Source organism: Telmatherina bonti (genome assembly GCF_933228915.1).
Source record: "Telmatherina bonti genome assembly, chromosome: 7".
Lineage (NCBI taxonomy): Eukaryota > Metazoa > Chordata > Actinopteri > Atheriniformes > Telmatherinidae > Telmatherina > Telmatherina bonti.
Window position 1 is genome coordinate 30,478,981 of NC_136625.1, and position 21,250 is coordinate 30,500,230.

The 21,250-nt window shown below is 38.3% G+C and overlaps 2 protein-coding genes across 2 annotated transcripts; both read left to right on the top strand.

Annotated features, from left to right (window-relative positions):
- The first annotated feature begins 4,413 nt into the window (after positions 1 to 4,413).
- oxsr1a (oxidative stress responsive kinase 1a) lies at positions 4,414 to 15,362 on the top strand. The gene is made up of 17 exons (XM_079243462.1): positions 4,414 to 4,603; positions 5,172 to 5,284; positions 6,574 to 6,682; positions 7,123 to 7,264; positions 7,989 to 8,044; positions 8,212 to 8,321; positions 8,421 to 8,522; positions 8,674 to 8,807; positions 8,924 to 8,972; positions 9,075 to 9,140; positions 9,329 to 9,451; positions 9,953 to 9,988; positions 10,164 to 10,301; positions 11,803 to 11,905; positions 11,988 to 12,056; positions 12,236 to 12,300; positions 12,451 to 15,362. Exons 1-17 carry the CDS (start codon positions 4,534 to 4,536, stop codon positions 12,523 to 12,525), a joined length of 1,560 nt encoding a protein of 519 aa, XP_079099588.1. The 5' UTR covers positions 4,414 to 4,533; the 3' UTR covers positions 12,526 to 15,362.
- A 186-nt stretch (positions 15,363 to 15,548) lies between these two features.
- On the top strand, positions 15,549 to 18,414 carry LOC306758012 (solute carrier family 22 member 13-like; the record flags this gene model as incomplete). Its single annotated transcript, XM_079243222.1, has 9 exons — positions 15,549 to 15,923; positions 16,009 to 16,112; positions 16,202 to 16,356; positions 16,443 to 16,611; positions 16,723 to 16,843; positions 17,511 to 17,605; positions 17,684 to 17,898; positions 17,995 to 18,103; positions 18,204 to 18,414. 9 exons carry the CDS (start codon positions 15,549 to 15,551, stop codon positions 18,412 to 18,414), a joined length of 1,554 nt encoding a protein of 517 aa, XP_079099348.1.
- Positions 18,415 to 21,250: the final 2,836 nt, after the last annotated feature.

Consider the following 21,250-nt stretch of genomic DNA (forward strand, 5'->3'; position numbering starts at 1 on the left):
TAACAAATATAACAACAGTTAGCCTACTTAAAACGCTAGATAATTAAATTAAAATAACGTTAGCCAAAAACATTACATTTTATAAAGCAATTCTTGCATTTTAAAAGGAAATACAAAATAAGCCATTTATATGTAACTAATAAAATCTAAATATATTAGATAATCCTACAAAATTACATTTTTGATCATTTAATTATTGCTCATTATTGGAGAGTTCAACTCGGCTTTCTGGCGCCATCTAGTGGTAATATCGCGATACTTTGCAATGCCGAGATTTAATTTAACGCCCTCTTAAAAAAAAAAAAAAAAAAAAAAAAAAAAAAAAAAAAAGAACATCGCAACAGGTTAAAGAAGACTTTTAATGTGTGTTCATTTCTTTAATCTGAACAGTTCTTTCAGAGGTTGTTAGTTTAACCCCACGTTTTGATTTGGCAACACTGGTTTGTGTTTGTTGGGGCAACGGTAAGATGAAACTTAGCTGGATGGAAAGGGCCACACCTTTAAGCAGAGTCTGGGCTTAGTTGAAAATGAACACAGGTGATAGCACGACGTTTTGTTGGACTGAACAACCAAAAGTTCACTATTAGTGTTAAAAATGTCTGACAAACATTTTTACTTCAATAATTAATAATGAAATAATGAATAATAGGTTTTAAAAAGCCACTTCAGTTTGCCCACAATTAAGTTGGCCTAAAGCCATTTAGTGTTAGAGACTTCTGGAAGCAGCTGCACCTCAGAGATGCAAAACTCTTAATGTGAATCTAAGATTTGCCCTACCTGCCGTTTTCCTGTCGATCCCATTTGTCTCCATTTTTTCTTATTCTTAACCTCCTTTTCACTGTAGGTTCTTGTTCTTGCTTCGTGTCTCTTGCAGCACTGTTTCATGTATGGCTGCTCTTTGTTTCCATGTGCGCAGGTTGGTAAGTAAATGCGCCTTTGAGATGAGGACAAGGCGACCAAACGCAGCCACACAGGTGGGTTTCTTCTGGCAGTCTGAGCAGAGGCAGCTCTTGCAGGCTTCAACACCGGTTGGACTAGCCTGCCATTCGAGCTGCGCTGCTGATGTCACAGCAGGGTAGGTTACACCTTTACACTAACTTGTACCATCGCGCATTGGATTGGCTAAGGTGACCTCTTTCCCAGCTTTCTGCATGTTTGCATCATAATTAATTGTCCACCAGGAATGAAAAGAAATCCCATTCCTTTTATAATCCTATTGTGTGAAAACACCCTGTAACACAGTCAATTCTGCAGCAAGACCAAACAACTTTGAAAAAAAAAAAAAAAAACTGGGAGGGGTTGCTCACCTGAGAAGCACTCCTAGGCCTCAATATTGTGTTTTGTGTGAAAACTATACTCATGTTACAACTAGTGGCAAATGTATTTTCATGTGAGCAGCTGCTCGCCTTTGAGCACAAGACAAACAAGGACAGAAAGGCTGAATGCCTTAATTCAACCCACATGGCTGACAGCGAGCTTAAGGATGTTAGTGATATTGACTGGGGCAGATGAAGTCTTAACTTCTCTTTTCATGTCCTGCTTTGCCTGCAGGATAATAGCATTTGCAGCCGCTGCTGTGTTGAGGCTCTTGTGGCCCTCAGCAGTTCCCTTTCAGGCCTGGCTTACCCTCAGCGCACTGTCAGCATCGGGATGAGTGAGCTTTAATGCAACATCAGAGGGAGAGCTTCCGGGCAAGGGTAAAACACTCCTAAAATTCATAGTGTTCGTGCATGAAAACAGACTTCAGGATTCGCCTCTAGATTTATGTCGGTGCTATTAATGCATCTTCGCAAACACAAGAATTTGGCTGTTTATTTCATAGACCAAATGCAATTGTTTTGCATTCAAGAAACATGAAAACTGTAAATCTCATATTTCATACGAACACATAAGTTAGGAGAAAATGAATTCAGTACAAGTTTGAAGAGTCTTCTTTCGTGAAGAATTTGCTTGGGGTATGTGCTTATAAAACAAGCAAGAACAGGCCCAGCTCTTTCCTCACATACCACTAATGCCATCCATTGCTGTGCTGCTTTTTTAAGACATGCTGGCGTTTCATGGTCATGGATTATGCAATTGCTGCAAGTATCAATGTAAATGTGCCCCATCTGACAAAAGACAGTCTAACATAAAAAAAAAAAAAAAAAAAAAAATTCTGATGTCTTACCTTCAACTAATAGTCATTTAATTTTAACTGAAGAGCTGTTTTTAGCATGAATCTCCCCCTTATTCATCAACAAAATCTTGGCAAGAGTATCTAGTGTTAATATTAAACACTGCAATTTCTACATGGAGTTTTTCCAAAACAAACACTTATTATAAATCGGATTGTCTTACAGTCAGCATGTTTAGTCGTGTTCTTCATTCACTGGTGGAGAAAAACTGTGCCAAACAACTCCTTGTACTTCACAATTTTGTTACTTCTATTCAGTTACTGTACATATCACACTTTACTCCTCAATGCTTACAGAAAACCAAATTCAGTGGTTATGACCTATTCGTCTGAAGAATGTGGTCCAGTTCTTCGCAACAAACCAGCACTGAATAAGCTGCGCTCAAGACAATATTGTGGGATCTATTGTTTCTTGTATTTTAACAAAGGGACTATTGCAAGGAGGAAAGGGAACTAAACAAAAAATTGCATTGCCTACAGCACTGCATGGCAACACCTGCATCCAGCTGGGCTCACAGTAGTCTGACTAGCACTTATCTATGATGTCCTCTATTGTTTTGTTGTGTGTTTGTGTTCTCACTCTAAGATGTAAGTTGTTTTGAATAAAAACATCTGCTAAATTACAATAGAATAGAATAGAATAGAATAATGTATAATTATTGGTCGTACACAAGAATATCCCTAAAACCTCACTTAGCAAAAAGCAATACTGTCCTAAATGCAGAGGTTGTATACTCAATCAAATTTGAGTTTGTATTTTATGCAACAATAATGAGAAAATCTATGAAGAATACAATGAATAGAAATAATATTTCAAGTGGACTTTGCAGCTATGATATTAGGAGATAAGTAACTTGTAAAACTTTGTACTGCATACTTTTTACAACTTTTTGTTTCTGTTGAGCACAGGTGTCAAACTCTAGTTGGTATCTGGCAGGTTTTTGTTTTTTCCCTCTTCCAACACAGCTGATTCAAATTAAATGGATCCAGTAGCTTCTTGTCAACCCATTTATGAATTTTGGTCAGGTGAGTTGGAGCATGGAGACAACAAAAACTTGCAAGATACCGGCCCTCGAGGGCCTGAGTTTGACACCTGTGCTGTAGAGCAGGGTTCCCCAATCCTGGTCCTCAAGGACCGGTGTCTTGCAGGTTTTCCAAGTGTCCCACTGCAACACACCTGATCCAAATCAATGTGTATTTAGCAGACATGAGCGGAGCTTGTCTGAGTCTAGGTGTGTTCTAGCAGGAACACTTGGAATACCTGCAGGACACCGGTCCTTGAGGACCAGGGTTGGGCACCCCTGCTGTAGAGTATTCAAACAAGTTATAAGAATTCAGTACTGATAAACAAATTAGGATAATATAATCTTTTATTGTCACTGTAAGATCAACATTAGACAACCTTTACCTGTTTGATGTTGCTTAGAAGTTTCTATGGCAGTGAGTAAAGTAAAAAAGTCTCAACAAGAAAGATATCAACCTTAACATTAACCTGTAGTAAAAAAACCCCAAAACAAACTATCCTTAACTATATAAAGAAAAAGAGAGAATTTGTTTTAAATAGAAGAAACTAATATAAATCATAAATGATTAAGTTGAATATGTACAGTGAGTAACATTTTGTGAACATACTGCAGCAGTAAAATGTAAAGTATTTTTTGTTTAAAAAAAAGAAGAAGTTTACAAGATATTATAATTTGTTTTCAGTCAGCTGGGTCCAAACATCACATGTCAAATCATTCCTTTCAGATTCCACATCCATTATGAACATGGTCTCCCTCAAACCCTTTTAAAATAGTTCTTTTTTTTTCCTGTTTAACTCAGTATGCTAGAATGGAAAAAAGAAAAGAAATAAAACAGCAAACGGCTTTAAATGTTTTAAAATACGTTTGACACACTTTTGACAGGTATTTAACCAATTTGATGTAAATTAAAAACTAATTTTAAAAGGTAAACAGTAAGTTAGTACTCACTGCAGAGTGTCTAAAACAATTTATTGTTGTATAAGTAATGGATATCTGCACCATTCATTTTTAAACACTGAAACTAAAAACTTTGATCAGTTCATAGATTCTTATAGCTGTGTTCAAAACAAAATGACCGAAAGGAATTTTTTTTTTTTACTGATTCCAATTTTGTCTGACATTTGCCACGCTGAAGATGGCGGCGTGTTGGCTCCTCCCCCTCGGTTTGTACGTAACGCGCTGCGTCAGTCGCGCGTAAAGTTGTGTTGACAGGGGCGGCAGGAGTTGTCAGCGGAACCGCAGCTTCACCGGACCCGAATGGAGTAATCTCAAAGCTATCGTTTCAGACGTCGTCTCTGTTCTTATTTAGAAACACTGCACACTCTAGAAACGACCATGGCAGACGACCAGTCCTCCCAGTCCTGGTCAATCGACAAGGACGACTATGAACTCAATGAGGTGATAGGTGAGTAGCTTAGCTTGCTAATGTTAGCATCTTGGCTGCCAGCTGCTAGTAGCCTACATTAGCATTAAATGCTAACAGAAGTCAAGGCACAACCCGCAGCCACGCTGCATTACCACAAGCAGCCTGGTAGTTTCACCTCTGGCTAGGCCGACTGTTCTTGCTAGTTGGAAAGCTAAAATGAAGCTATCTACTAGCCTACAATCAAAAAGCTATATGGCTAGCTAAAGCAGTGCAGCCGGTTGTACTTGAAGACTCGCTGCCCTTTTTTCTGAAAGTATAATCCATCTTATAGAATAACATTTTACACATAAGGATGGCTTTCTAGAAGCAAAATTACCTGGTAACTTGAGTTGCAAAAGTAAGAAAAGGAGATAGTTGTAACTACCGTATACTGTATTGTGAAATCTGTTGTGTAAATTTCTTGTACTGTGGATTCAAAAGGAAATAGCTGATGTTTGAGATATTACAAACTTGTCTTATTAAATGTTCTGTATCAAAATGTACCATTAAGTACTGTCATAATCTACCTATTGATTCCTCTCCTTACTGTTAACATTGGTTTCACCAGGGAGTGGAGCTACTGCAGTTGTCCAGGCAGCTTACTGCAAACCAAGAAAGGAGAGGGTGGCCATCAAACGCATTAACCTGGAGAAGTGTCAAACAAGCATGGATGAACTCCTGGTAAGAAACCAGTGTTAAATATGGGGCAATATCTGTAGGACATGTATAGTCAATATCTATATATCTGGGAGTGGTGTGGATTAGTGTGGTCATATCAGTCAAGGACAAATCAAAAGATTGATACCACAGGAGCTGAATTGTCTCCCTTGGTGCAATTGATGGGTGCATCAGTGTTAAGGACATGTGAGTAGATCAAATAGATTTAGTACACCAGTGTTTGTTGTAGTCAGTACTAAAGTATTTTTTGCATGTCTCGTTTTTTTTTAGTTATAGTAAAATGTGCCACACTTGAAAATGTTCAGGTATGAGTAAAGTTTTACTTGCCATCTCTTGGTTAAATATGTCATCACAACCCAATTTTATCTGCCAAAGCATAGGTATTCAGAGGGTGAAACAGATGGTGACAGTAAAGTTTTGTTTGATTGTATTTTACATAATGGATGTGCAGGTTTCTGTCATTGTGCAGTTTTTATACCCAGTAAATTAAAAGAAAAAACAAAAAAAACAGCAGCAGTTTTGTGTTTCTTCAGTATACTTGTATGGTTATATAGGAATAGATGTTATAATACTGTAATGGCTGTATAAATTCAATTGAGATTCTCCCACAGATGTAAGTATTTGCTTAAACTAAAAGAAAATGCACATTTTAATAAACCCACTACTGCTCTATTAGAAGTGATAATGGAACATGATATCATAAATGTATTTTTGTACTACTTCTAGTTTGTTTTATTTACAATTGTTGGACTGTGTGTGAGACATATATTACAGTAGATGGTCATATATTGCTCTGTGCTGTATCATTTATTTATTGTCCCATCTTAGGACGATTGCTTGTTAAGCATTGTAAAATATCAGCATGAAAACATTATTTATTTATTAAATCCTCTGTATTCCAGGACTTCTACCTACTTACTCTTCAATCCACCCACCTAAGAATGTGTCACAGGTTGTAAAAGCCTTGTCCTGGTGGCTCATTAATGACCCACCCAATAGAGTAACCCAGGTTATTCTATTGCTGCTTGTTTACACCTGGTTTATGACGTGTACACCTGGTTTAGAGCTGAGCTGTTTTAACAGGAAGGTTTTGAGTAGTAGCCAGGATTTAGGTTGTTTAGTTTAAAGTAAGTTCTTGATAAATGTCAAATTAAAAGATGAAACCTTATGACCGAGATTTAGTTTGTCCCTGAAAGATTGACAAAAAAGTTTGCGTTAGCATTTCACTTGGCATAACATGTCTTCTGTTCATTAGTTGACCTTTTATCACACTTCCTTTGCTCTGTGTGCAGAAAGAGATTCAGGCTATGAGCCAGTGCCACCATCCAAACATTGTGTCTTATTATACCTCCTTTGTGGTGAAGGATGAGCTGTGGCTGGTGATGAAACTGCTCAGTGGTGGTAAGTGCTGCTATTCTGAGAACGCTCGATTCTGAATGGTCTTGTCAGCTCTTATTTGCTTTGGCATCTCAGCTATTTTTCTTAAAGGAGGCTTCAACTCTCAATGAATACTTCTGCTTACTTGCAGAGTTCAGTCAGGTTTTATCGCTCAATTTGGGGCTCTTTCCAGCTTTGCTTTTCATCTTAATTTTCCATGAATGAACTGGTAACTCAATATTGTCTATGTCTGGGTAAAACTCAGCTGGTTAACAAAACCAACCCAAATTCTTTGCAACACATCTGATGTTTGACTAGTCTATTTAGAGACATAAAATAGGCAACACTATGAAAACATTGTCTGTCATAATAGTAGCTTATCTGTTAGTTAAGGTGCATCCTTTAGAGGTTTAGGAGCTCCATGGATCATCAGCTTGTCTAATGCCAAGCCTCTTCTCTCTCAGGCTCAGTGTTGGACATCATCAAGCATATCATCTCTCGTGGTGAGCACAAGACTGGAGTACTGGATGAGGCCAGCATTGCTACCATCTTGAAAGAAGTCCTGGAGGGATTGGAGTACCTTCACAAAAATGGGCAGATTCATCGGTGAGTTGCAGGAATGTGTCATCGGGTAGCTTGTCCCAGCATGCATTTGCTGTCTGGCATAAGTCAAGCACCAAGCCTTTCATCTCTGCCTATGAGCGTGCAGATTGAACAAGACCTCACTCTTTCAATATTTAATACAGTGAAAATGCATAATTGAGGAGGTTTGTTTGACATGAAAGTTCCTCCCAGGAACACTGTGAACCACCACTGAGAAGTGAGACCTCTTTAAAACCTTTGGGCCTCACTTCATGACAAGAAAGAATATATTAAATTTAGTCACTTTTTTTTTTTTTTTAACAAAAAGTTCCAGTTTTTTTTCTTTAAAAAGTGTCTGTTTATTGCCTGACTGGCTTCTATCTAAATGAAAGAGATACTTCAGTTTTATAGTTAATTGTCAGTGTTTCAGTAGACTGAGAAAACAGCAGCTGATTTGGCTCAGATGATGTGACTAACTCACTTACACTTAATCGCTGAAGATTGGGTTAAAGGGTTTGGAGCCGGCTTAAGCCATTCCAGGTCTTTGTGCAATAGTTTGCACTCGGTGTGCAAACAAAAATAAAAATGATCAAATGGATCAGTGATGCAGCTTTAACAAGTTCACATGCCACAGTAAGTAATGATGATTAATTTGCATTGGTGAGTCAAACCTGTGCTGGCCCAATCCCTGAACTTGTGACATTTTAATTGTTCCCCATGATTTAATCCCTCGTCTGTTCGCCGATAGGGATCTGAAGGCTGGAAACATTCTTCTTGGAGACGACGGCTCAGTGCAAATTGCTGGTATGGTTACAGTTTTCTCCTCTTTAGAGGTGTATAAATTCTGACTTGTATCATTGAAGTGTATAATAAGGTTGGAAATATGGTTTTCATATCAATTTAAAAAAACAAAACAAAACAAAACATACTTTTCTCCCTTTCACAAATGTATATATCCTCACCTCTTCCAGACTTTGGTGTGAGTGCCTTCCTAGCCACTGGAGGAGACATGACAAGAAACAAGGTTCGGAAGACGTTTGTGGGGACGCCATGTTGGATGGCCCCGGAGGTCATGGAGCAGGTACAAGTCACCTTTTTCTCCCTGCAAGACCTCAGCTTAGATCTAAAAAGAATGTCTTAAGCACTTTATTCACTTTGCTGCTCTGCTTTTGATCTGCAGGTTCGTGGCTACGACTTCAAAGCAGACATCTGGAGTTTTGGGATAACAGCCATTGAACTGGCCACTGGGGCTGCACCGTATCACAAATACCCACCAATGAAGGTTACTGTGTATATTACACCGTGTGCCATTTTACCACAAAAATCTCTGAAAAGTTCACACTGCTGGGAGTGACTGTGGTAAAGATGGAAGTTTGAAATAACAAATGTTTTTATATGTGCTTGCTAACTGAGGATGATTTTCACATGTGCAGGTGCTGATGCTGACTTTGCAGAACGACCCTCCCTGTCTGGAGACGGGAATTACAGATAAGGAAATGGTGAAGAAGTACGGTAAATCCTTCAGGAAGATGCTCTCTTTGTGTTTACAGAAAGATCCAGAAAAAAGGTCAGCTTCTGCCATCGCTTGAATTAAATTTGGACTTGTTTTGCTTTTGCTTTCCATGAGATGCTCCAGTTGTGTAATGAATATAATGAAAAGCCTTGTGTCTCTTTGCTATTTAGGCCAACTGCTGCTGAGTTACTGAAGCACAAATTCTTCACTAAAGCAAAGGTGAGCCATATTTCCTCTTTAAAGAAAGGAAATAAATCATTTTAGCATGTTTCAGAAATAACATTTATAGACAGATATTGACAATTTGTGTCTCTGTTCCAGAATAACGAGTATTTGCAAGAGAGACTCCTCCAGAAAGGTCCAACAATGTCAGATCGCTCTAAAAAGGTTTGTCCTGTTTCTAACATTCTTCATGTTCACAAATTCACTTGGATTGTTTATTCAGAATGCTGTATCACTCTGCAGAGGTTTGTTTAATTTTCCTAGCTTTCTGCTTCACGCAGGTTGAGAAACGCCTGAAAACAAAGTGGTTATAGACGTGTCGGCATTAAGCGCTGCTTTAATTGGTTGTTTAGGTGCGTCGTGTGCCTGGTTCAAGTGGTCGACTCCACAAGACTGAAGATGGCGGGTGGGAGTGGAGCGACGACGAGCTGGACGAGGAGAGCGAGGAGGGAAAAGCTGCTGTGGCAGCTCTGCGGGTGAGACCCTGCATGCCTGCGTCCTGAATTTAATTTACAAGGCGCTCCAGTTTGTTTTTGGTGCACGCTGTCCTGCAGACTGCAGATGGTGGTGTTGTCAAGCTCAAACTGGTTTTATTGAAGCCTGTTTTTCTGATGGGTTTCTGTTACTGATGGCCATGAACAAACAAGCACAACAAAACACACAAAAAAGAAACAAGTTTCTGAGTTCGTGTCCATCTTCAAATGTCACATTTTTTAAAAACATTTTGATTATTTAGAAAGAAGGAAAAACAAAACAAACAAAAAAAACAACATACCTACCAGCTGTCCCAAACTATCTGCCTAGATCACTTTCCAGTGTTTGTCTATGTGGAGGTGTGGGGTTTACTTTCCTGTTTGTCTTATCTGTAATGTCAGGGGAACTTTATGTCAAATTTAATCAATCCTACAATACATTAAAGGGATACATGGAAAATTGCATGTATTTAATCCTGACAATCTGTCATGTCCATTCTGCAGTCACCCAGGGTGAAGGACGGGTCCCAGAATATGGAGGTAAGCCAGTTTGTGGTGGACATGACCTGAAAATCGTTTTCTTTCTTTCTTTTTTTTAAAAATAATTCTGAGAACAATTTGCATGACTGTTGTGTTTTTTAGCTTTTTTTTCTGATATTACAGTTCATGTAAAATTCAATCTAATTCCATTTATGTACAAATTTGTATTTGTTAGCTTTTCCCACCAGCACAAAGCTCCTCAGGACATCTGCAGCCGCCTGGTGCAGCACACGAGAGACCTGCAAACGTGGCATCAACGGCAGAGGACACTGCACCTCAACTAGCAAGCCCTTCACATGCACCTGCTGTTCAGGTAAAAACAGCAAATCAAAAAATGTTATACTATATACTTTACATTTAGAAACACTTATTTAGGGTTCATTGGACCTGGCATTTTAACTTAATTTGACTTCATTTATAAAACACTTTAAAAACCCAAGAGCACCCCAAAATACTTAAGAGCACAAACATGGCTTTAAAAGACAGGACAGAGATGAAACTAAATGTGAAATTAATTTAAAATTACACTTATAAAAGCAGTTTGCTCAGAGTAGTATTAAATAGCAAATAACAGGAAAGTATTATATATTAGCAAGTAAATTCTGGTAGTTTGGGTGGGTTTTCCAGTGATTGGAAAGTTGATGGTTTCTGGGACGGCTGTGATGTTTCTGCAGCTACACGTCACCAAATATGTTTAAGGAAATAAAATTGTTTTTACTGGATAGAGTGGAAAAATAATACAAAAATGATTATATACTTTTACATAGCCAGAGTATTATTATAAAACTATTTTGTTCTGATTGATTTTTATCACATATAAATGTTAATGTTGTAAATTTCAAAACGTAACTAATGACTGCATGGGGATCTTTGTAATTTACTATGAAATCTAAAAACGTTTATTTTGATTTTTACGTCGTATTGAATGCCTGATTTAAGTGGCGGAGGTCACAAAAGATACTTTTCTGTTTGACACTCGAACTTCAGGAATTAGTCGCATCATCTTACCATGGGATTAACGTTGTGTGTTCAGTATGTGTGTGTGTGTGTGTGTGTGTATGGTTATGTTTGTCCATATGTATTCCTTGTTGTTTTAATATACGTAAAGCACTTTGCACTGCTTCATGTATAAAAGGTGCTATGCAAACAAATTTAGATTTAATTTGATCATCTTAGCAAGTACTTTGACAGTTTGGGAATTTAACATGAGTTCAGTCTTCCCTGACTCTCATTCCCACCTATGATTCATTCCTATGTCCTCTGACAAGTCCTAGTATATGTTTTTATTTTTCTTTCTTTGTCCCCTTTTTTGGTTTTACTTGACATATAGCAACCAGCTTAGAATGACCACCAACTAGTGCATCAACTAGCGCTGCGGGATACGCTGCTGCCTGAAATGGATCAGCTTAAAAATGTCTTGTGGTCATCACTGGGATCAACATAAATTTTTATCATGGTCTAGTTTTGAGATAGTTTTATCACCCAAAGTCAAATATATCTTGTTTAGAAGAGGTACATGTTCAGCTTAGTGTGTCTGTGTCCTGTACCCAAACCGGCAGCTGCCTCCACAGGAAACTAAAAACTCTGCCTCCTACTCTCATCCCGCACATTGTAGGAAGAACAAGTTGGCGCTTTATGAACAAGTCCTTTTTTAAACTTTCTTGATTTGGTGTAAAACTGGGCTCAACAGAAATGCACCTTTTGTCAACATCACTCTGTATAAACTGAAGATCTGTCAACATTTTTTATACTTTTTCTTTTTATAATATTTCAGAGTTTCTTCATTTAATTGACTGACTACTGTGAATTTGCAGGATCCTTCCACCTCGTCCAGTATTCCCATTAGCCTTGTCCTTAGATTGAGGAACTCCAAGAAGGAACTCAATGACATCCGGTTTGAGTTCATGCCAGGCAGAGGTGGGAATGCTCACAAAGCTTTTCCTATTTTCCACATGCCATTACCTTTCATGCCGACGCTTTTGCCTTCTTTTGTCCTTAGACTCTGCCGATGGAGTGTCTCAGGAGTTGGTCTCAGCTGGGCTGGTTGATGGGAGGGATTTAGTCATTGGTAGGTTGAGATGAGCCAATCTGAAGGTGTCTGTTTCGTTTTGTAATGTAAAATTATTACTGTATATGATCTGGATGCAGGTTTATGACTTAATCATGTATATATGTCGTAATTTGGTTTGTTTCTGTTCTGATTTCCCCTCCTTATGGTAAACTTGCTTCCTTTTGCTCTCCATCTAGTTGCTGCCAATTTGCAAAAGATTGTTGATGATCCACAAAGTAATAAAAATGTGACCTTTAAACTGGTGAGTTCACTGTGATGAAACTAATTTTTCATAATTCAGTAATTTAATCTGATTACCCTGAACATCTGGAGTTAGGATGAGGATGTTTCTGAAAGATTAAAACTGATTTTAAAAAAAGTTGCTTTGTTTTTTGTTTTGTTTTCTCGCCAGGCATCTGGTGTGGAGGAATCTGAGATTCCTGATGATGCGAAACTCATTGGATTTGCTCAGCTCAGCATCAGTTAAGTCAAGAAGAGCCGGCAACAAAGGACAGAAAGAAACGGTATTGCACAGCTGCATTGTAGTCAACTCCAAGAAACCACTACTGCCAAAGAAAGTAAACAGAGGAGGGGGATGATGAGGAGACACGAGGCTGGCAGGAGTGGGACACTATTGCAGGACGCATGAGGACCATATTGAGGTGTTCAGTTCATCACAGGAATCGCACTTGAGATGTTTACAGTGCGCTTATACAGTAAACAGGAGAGAAAATGCAATCAACCACATCAGACCCTGATTTCTTTTTCTTTTATTCTTCATCCTCATCCACAAGCACAATCCAAACTATCTCCTGCCAGTACTGGAAACGATTGCCTTTTTAGTTGTCTTTTATGAGATCAGTTGTGCCACAAAACTCAAGATGACGTGCCACGTTTACACGGCACTTTATGCTACACTGAAACTGAAAAGTGTAAGTTGAGCCTTAGTTACCAAGACTACCCGTGTGGGTGTTGAAAAATTAAATCGGTCTGTGATTATTAGATGTTTCCTCTCTTCATCTGTCCAAAAAAGAAAAAAAAATCAAAGAATCTTTATTATTTTTGCAGAGATCTAAATGCACAGTAGCATGTTTTTGTGTTGTAATTCTATAAATCCAGATGCGCATTATCTTCAGATATTTACAAAATAGAAGTAAAAATGATTCCTGTATAAGGTGCTCCAAAGTAGTGCGGAGAAATCTCTCCTCCACATCATTCTAATTGAAGCAGCGACGGCTTGATTTACAAGCCCCACGTTGTCGATTGGCATTCCCCAGATGGAGTTTAGACAGGATTATTTTCCCTCTGTAAGTCCTGCCTAATACTCTTCTACTATGCAAAAAGTACTTCTCATTTCAGCACATGTGACCAGTGGTTGCAGCTTTTACTTCTTTTGTGTTGCAATAAACGGCTTGTTGTGCGTGCACCTCAAAAGGAATCCATAAGGTGTCAGCCAGCTCTGAAAACCCGCGGTGAGAATTTCTTTTCAAAGTTTCCAAACTGAAAGGCTGATGTTCAAGCAGTCAGACCAGGGTGATGATTGCTCCCTCCTGCATCCATCTGTAAGATTATTTAGGCTTTTTTATGACTGACCAAACAGCTGGGAAGTATCCTGAATGCTGGCGATGAGTGTCGAGCCCGAGGTGGTGCATGCATTAGGCCGACTGCTGGTGAGCGTCTGTGTAGCATGTATGCATGCTCCGAAAACTGAAAAAGGTTCTTCCAAAGTGAAATAATAGCTTAAAGGGGCAGTTCACACAACTTGCAGTTCAAGTTTCGTCATTGGCCATGCAGGTAGTTTTGGTGTTTTTTTTGCTAAATGCCTGAATTTTAGCTGTAATAGATGCAAATATTCATTGTGGTGGTCGGCCTTTTGGTCAGTAAGTGAAAACATTTGGTTTGAATGCTGTGATATATTCTGTACTATTAATTGGTAGTCTTTATTTTAACTATGAAATAGTTAACGTGCATTTCATTGGCTTAAGTTTCAACAGACAGGATTTTAGACGCAGTGAGATTAACGGGCTTTCTAGTGGCGTTAGGTTCACATCCGTTTGTTGCTGTTGAAATATATTATCCAAAGTTATCAATGGAAATTTTGTACAAATATTCATAGTTTATTAAGAGGCAGAGCAGTGATTTCATCACTTTCTTTCTTCCAGCCACAGTTTTGCTTTTGGTTTTTAGGCATGAATCTAAAACTTTAAGACAAATCCAAAGCTATCTGCACAGTTTGATCCCATTTCAGGAAAACATTTTGAACATTGGGTGAAATAATCCCCTAAAATGTCTTCAGCAGCCAGTTAGTGCTTTACTTTTTTTTTTTTTCTTCCTTTTTGTAACCAGGCATGTTGTTTTAACAGTACTGTAGTTTATTTTTATTTTTAAACACTCACCAACTACTCACTGTCATCACTCCCTGGTGTAGCTGTCTGATTGTTTTGTACCACGTGCAAAGGGCTGAGATAGAGCTCCTGGTTCAGGTACTGATGTAAATGATATGTGTAAAGATATAAAATGTACATAAGATGGCAAGTCGCTGCGCTGTCACACAAACATCATGAGGTTTATATGTAACAGTGGAGATGCATTGACTGTTTTATGTGTACATGTCAGATAAAAGGATCATTTCACTTGTAAATACTGATGGATGCAAACCGATTAAGACTCATCTTGTTTGAACCACTGAGTTTTGCTTTGTTTTCTAGTGTTTTCCACTCCTGGCCTTTGTCAGAGTGTTGCTAATCATGCACAAACTATCAGTTCAAATTGGCGCCTTATTGATACAACACATTTCATTTAAAGAAAAAAAAATCCAACAACATGGGGCTTGTAATTTCACACTCTGCTTTTCATGGAGTTTTTCTCACTGAAACCTGTTTCATTTTTAAGCAGACAAATGGCACAGTTACATGTTACTCTGCATGTGTGTGTGTGTTTATTTGTGTGTGTGTGTGTGTGTGAGAGAGAGCAAGAGATTCTGTGATAAGATGAACGGATCTGTGCTGAAAGTCACCCAGACATTTTGTACAGCTTTCTATTTTATTATTTACTCATAAGAAAACTCATTCTGCCTCGTGATGAAGCAGCTGAGTGATGGGTGTTCATTATGATCAGCCAGAATGCAATTCTATTTTCAACAAATTTCATATCATCACATATTTTTAAATTATGTTTAATCATAAAATGCGTATGCCCACAGGTACAAAATTTGAAGCAGAATGTGTGTCAGAAATAAAGGAGATTCCTTGACTGATGATCTACATTGTTCAATGCAGACGAACTGATTTTTACTGTTTGAATAAAGTCACATGATGGATTCCAGCGAGTGAAGTCATCATTTAATGTGTCATTTCTTTAACAGATCAACAATCGGTGAAGAAAGTGTGTTTGGATTTGAAGCTGTGTGTTGAGTTACTGATTACAGTCACAGTTATATATTGATTTTTATCGGAGCTTAAACATGACAGCCTCCCAGACTTCCTGTCAGAAATCGTCTGCTGTGAGAAGATGGTGGATTTCGGAGAAATCCTGAAGACCATCGGAGACTTTGGCTTCTTCCAAAAGCTCATCGTTTTAGGTTTAGCTTTCCCAAATTTCTTATTGCCGCTGTTCTTCTGCAGCTTTCTTTTCGTTCAGTCGGACCCAGAGCGACGCTGTAACACGGACTGGATCCTCAGAGCTGCTCCTAACCTGTCTGTAGACGAGCAGCTTAACCTTACTCTGCCCAGGGAGGAGGATGGGAGCTTCAGCAGGTGTCGGATGTTTGTCCCTGTGGACTGGAACATCAGTGCCATCGGGGAATACAGACTGAGAAACACCACAGAGTGCATGCATGGATGGGTGTACGGCAACATGCCGTATGAGGCCACCATAATTACAGATGTAAGTTCACCACGACGTGTAAATGCTCATTTTCTCTGATACTGTGTTCAGGACCCTGCTGATTTTTTCCAGTCTTGTTTTGCAGTTCGATCTCGTCTGTGAAAAGTCTAACATGGCTGAAGTTGCACAGACAATCTTTATGTTTGGTTTACTTGCTGGTTCATTTATTTTTGGACCTTTAGCGGATATGTAAGTGACTTAAAAAAAAAAAGGGAAAATATTCAGTTAGAAATGCTTCAAACTGATAATTCAGTTGGCTCTGTGTGTCTAAACTTTAGGTATGGCCGCAGACGAACCACCCAGCTACCAGCCGTCCTGCTCTTAGCGTTTGCTATTGTTGCTGGTCTGTCTCCAAATTTTCGAGTTTACATTGGGTCTCAGTTCATCATTGGAGCTGCACTTGGAGCATATAGGATCAACTCTGTGGTGCTGGGTATGATTTATGCTTAAGATATTAAAAAATAAACCATTGGTACTGTAGTATTTATAGATAATATCCTTGTTGAACTCTCTTTGCAGCTACAGAGTGGATTGGGATCACCAAAAGGTCCTTTGCCTCCTGCATGAGCCAGTTGTTTGCAGGTCTTGGACAGTGTGCCATGGCTGGTCTGGTCTACGTTGTGCGTGACTGGAGAAAAGCACAGTATATTGTTGCAGGAGCTCAGGCCTTCGTGGTCTTGTACATATGGTGGGCGCTGTATTTACAATCAGCTCTTTGTAGCGATGAACTATTAACAAGGCTGTTTGGACATTTATAGTTAGAGGCTGTTCACATCAGGAGAGGAATTATGTCTTTCAGGTGGATTCCTGAATCTGCAAGGTGGCTTTTGGGGAAGGGAAGAACAGATGAAGCCAAGAAATTGATACGAAAAGTTGCAGCGATCAATAAAAAGAAGATCCCTGAGAGTCTCTTGGATGAGGTCAGCTTATGTGGCTTTAGATCAAACAGCACTTTGATTAAAAGCCTTTAGATGACTGGATGAAACGGCATGAAGCCACGGTGCTGCTCGGAGAGATGAGCATATCACGCATCATTTAACAAAAACTAAGCTGGAACGCTGAGATAGTACATAACATGACGTCATATGTTCATTTGAAGTTCCCTCATCAGAGCTACTGGAGTTCAGCAGGAAGCACAGTCGTCTCCCAGTCAGAACATCCATGGATCAGTCCACCTGACTTCGTGTCTAAATGTCTTTGGGCGAGACAATGAACCCTAAATTTCCTCCTGATGTGTCTTATCAGGGTATGAGTGTGTGTGCCATGAAGTGTAAAGTGCTTTGAGGGGTCAACATGACTTGAAAACCGCTACATAAGTACAAGTCCATTTACCATTTTAACAGCTGGTACAGACCAGATAACCAGTTTACTAAGAATCTGCTCTGCTAAGTTCTAGTAATGTTATTGTAAACTATCTAGAAACAAAAATATCATGGCTTCATTAAATAAAGAGACTAGATCTACAAAGCATTATCAAGTATTGTGCCTTTCTGAACTTGATATTTGGTGTATAAATACTTGATTTAACGTAAATTCAAATGAACTATTATGATTTAAAATGATATTTCTAATGCATCTGCTCGTCAGGTAACAAAAGAGCGGAAAGCCACAAGTGGAGGAATGAAAGCTATTTTTAGCTCAAGAATCCTGATAAAACACATCTTTATAATATCTTTTGCATGGTAAGCGAAGCCCTGTAGGTGAACTTTCCTTTTGGATTTTTATACACTTAAATGTACTTTTGTTCCCTTATTATTCAGGTTTTCATTAAACCTTGGCTACTTCAGTCTTATTCTGAATGTGGGTAAGTTTGGTCTGAACATCTTCTTGGTTCAGTTCCTTTTTGGGATTTCGGAGGCTCCTGCACATCTCCTGTGTATCTGGGCTCTGGAGTACCTGGGGAGGAAAAAGTCCCTGATATCAACACTCCTGACAGGCGGATTGGTTTGCCTTTTAACCTTGGCTTTCCCTCAAGGTGAGTTGCCTTCCCCTCACTTTAAGGCAGGGAGGATATTCTGAATTGATCTCGCCGTCGGCAGCTGAATTTGGTTTTCCTCCATTTATACTTCAGACAACGCCGTTGCCGTCACAGTCCTCGTTACCACTGGGAAATTCTTTTTGAACTGGGCTGGTTCAGTTTGTATGGTCTACATTCAGGAGCTGTTCCCCACTTCTGTCAGGTTTGTAAGATAAAACTAGTGAAGAAATGTTATTTATGTTTATGGTTATAGACATTTCCATCCCATGTGGATAAATCTGAGGGAATTCTCTCATCTGCAGGCAAACTGCTGTGGGTTTGGGCTCTATAGCCTTTAGAGTTGCAGGTCTGCTGTCTCCATTGCTCAACATGCTGGCCGTATACCACCACTCTCTACCCATTGTAGTCTTCAGCAGCCTGGCTGTGGTCAGTGGAGCTCTTGTCTTCCTGCTACCTGAAACCAGCAGAAAAGAGCTGCCTGATTCAACTGTTGATGGCAAGGGCAATGGGTAAGCAAATATATTAATATCATTGACTTTTACTGGGGGGGGGGGTTGGTACAAGAAAACACTCAGTAAGTCACTGTACTCTGCTAAGGAACAAGCCAGGCACATAAAACCAGGTTTAGACACCTTCACGATCTTAATCTGTTTTTACTGCGCTTGTTCCTTCATACTGTCCTTCAGATTTCCTGTAGTCATCATCAAATGTAAAAATGTTTGCTAAAAAGTACCATCTTGTTGCTGCAAATGGTACCTATAAGTCATTGCAGCATTTTCTGATTTCATCCTGTGTTCCCCTCAGGGTTACGAGCAGCAACACGACTGGTAATGGTTTCACTGGAACTCTAAACATCAACATAAAGTCAACCAAGCTCTAGGTGGAGCACTGCAAGCTGTTGTTGGGTCCAACCTTAACTGTAAACTGTGTTGTAGTAATAAAATGATACTTCTGGATCAGTAGTGAGAAAGTGTGATGAATCGTTTTGTCTGCAGTCTTGTGAGCTCCAGTCAGCTGTGAAATATTGGGCGAGTTAGTCAAACAGACCATCGTGTTCTGATGATAAACTGGTTCCATGTAGGAGTAAATAAAACTCATTAAATGAACAGACAACGGATGAGGAAGCCCTAAGAGGCTATTTGGGTGGGAAAAAAAGTTATTTAAAGAGGCCACATGTAATAAAATTAAAGGCTATTTACAGAAAAATCTTATCTATAATAAGAGACAGTATTTATACTGGTTTCTGATCGCTTTACTAAAAATAACTTTGGACTTTTGGCAATCGATGGCCACCATCTTCCCTACTGTCCTCAGCATTTGATGTCATTTTTATGTACATATTTAACGCTAAATGGCAGTTATTCCTACAAATGCTACCTTAAAAGTGTTTTCTGTCCTGACTGTATGAAGAAAAAGATTGCAGGATCATTTTCAAGTTTACTTTTTTAAAATGTGTAAAAATGTTTACGTAGCTGCGTGTTTGGCGTGCTATTACAAGCATTCCTCAATATTAACAAAATCCTTTGTGTATATATATATATATGTATATGTATATATATGTGTATATGTATATATATGTATATGTGTATATATACAAAGGATTTTGTTAAGAAAATAATTTAAATTTCATATATATATATATATATATATATATATATATGAAATTTAAATTATTTTCTTATGCAGAATGAAAAAAAAACCTCTTGCCATTCAGTGACCTTATCTGCTCTGGTGTGCAACAAGCTTTACTGTGTACCAATGGTATCCAACAATTGAGAAGAATCTACTTTTTTTTCAGTCTGACAAAAATAAAATGTATTTACAGCAAAAAAAAAAAAAAAAAAACCAAAACAAAAAAAACAACTTTGAATTAAGCACACATGGTGCCATGTTGGTGTTTAGTATCTGAGGAAATAAGATCTGCTTCTTGTGGCTGGACTGAGTTCTACAAAATAAAACACTGATAAAAAATCATCCTCATCCTACCTTTTTTCATTTTAGCAACTTAGGTGTTGTGAATAAATCATTTATCTGTGCTGAAGTCTTTATTTTATTTGTCAGTGAACATACCTTGTTGTTATTGTCTTTGTGTGCATACTTGTGTTAAAACCTATTAAAAATGCTTCAGAGTTCACAGCTACATTAGAAAACCTCTATGTTTGTATGACAAACACTTGTTGAGAATAATTCACACTGGACACCTTCAAATAACTTCTCTTTAATGTTTTCTATTATTGTCGCACTCAGAAAAAGTTCAGCTGGAAACTTTAATCACAGTTTGGGTTACAACAAGTGGAGAGTGGCTGCAGGTTACTTTACAGTTGTTTATGGATCCTCTGGATCAATGTAGACAAGTATCATAAGGGGAAATAAGCGATTCACTTAAATGTACCTGCTGACCCAAAAATGGAGTAAATTCTTATCTTTTAATGACATATTGCTGTTGCTTAGTTGTCATACTGTTTAGTTATATTGGAAAAAAAAAAAAAAAACTGTTGTGTTTTACTAAGAAATTATAAAACAACTTTGCTAAAGGCCAGTTGTAAAATAAAACTGTTCTTTTCATAGTTTTACTGCTGGGATTTTGACCTTTACAGTTATTTTCTACTCTATGAGATTAACTATTTACACACAGCAGTTATGGGTACGTCAAAACTTAGACAGATCAAAAACCTCTGTTATGTAAGAACGCAAGGAACTTTTAAAGCTGAGCTAATGAGTACTGCTGCAGACTTCAGCATAAAGAACTGTCCTTATAACACAAAAAACATTTCCAACCTCATTTACTATTATTACAATATAATCTTATGAAAAGAAAGCTGCTGCTTTTAGGTTTGCTTTAAAAATTATTTCATTATAGACAGTTTGTGCTCATAAGTCAGACGTTTTTGTAACCGCTTGTCCAAAAAAGGGTCATGGAGAAGCTGGAATAGCATGTGCTTGTGATATTTAATGATCAGGATAGACGTTTTCATAAAAAAAAAAAAAAAAAAAGAGTCCCTGAGGGAGAAAGATGGTGTGTGAATCATCAGTTTATCAGTAGATGTGTGAGGAACATGTGTATTCAAAAATAATAAAAGAAGAACAGTAAAAAAGAAAAAAAAAATTGAAAGTGATTTGTACATTTTTTGCCTGATTATATAAATTTAAAGTTCAGAAAATCTGAGGATTTTAGGGCGCAAAGAACAAGTGTACAACCCTAAGCTGCATGCGTGTAATCTGTGATCCTTCATGATGTACTGGATTCTTCAGTTACTAAAATAACACACGGTCAAAGTGCTACTATGGGAAATATTTGACAAGCAGTTGACTTTAATGAAAAATTAGACCTAAACATCGGTGTGTGCAA

Coding starts and splice junctions, on each gene's coding strand:
- oxsr1a (XM_079243462.1), top strand. CDS start 4,534: ATGGCAGACGACCAGTCCTCCCAGTCCTGGTCAATCGACAAGGACGAC. Junction 8,045..8,211: donor CGGCTCAGTGCAAATTGCTG/GTATGGTTACAG, acceptor CACCTCTTCCAG/ACTTTGGTGTGAGTGCCTTC. Junction 8,973..9,074: donor AATTCTTCACTAAAGCAAAG/GTGAGCCATATT, acceptor TCTCTGTTCCAG/AATAACGAGTATTTGCAAGA.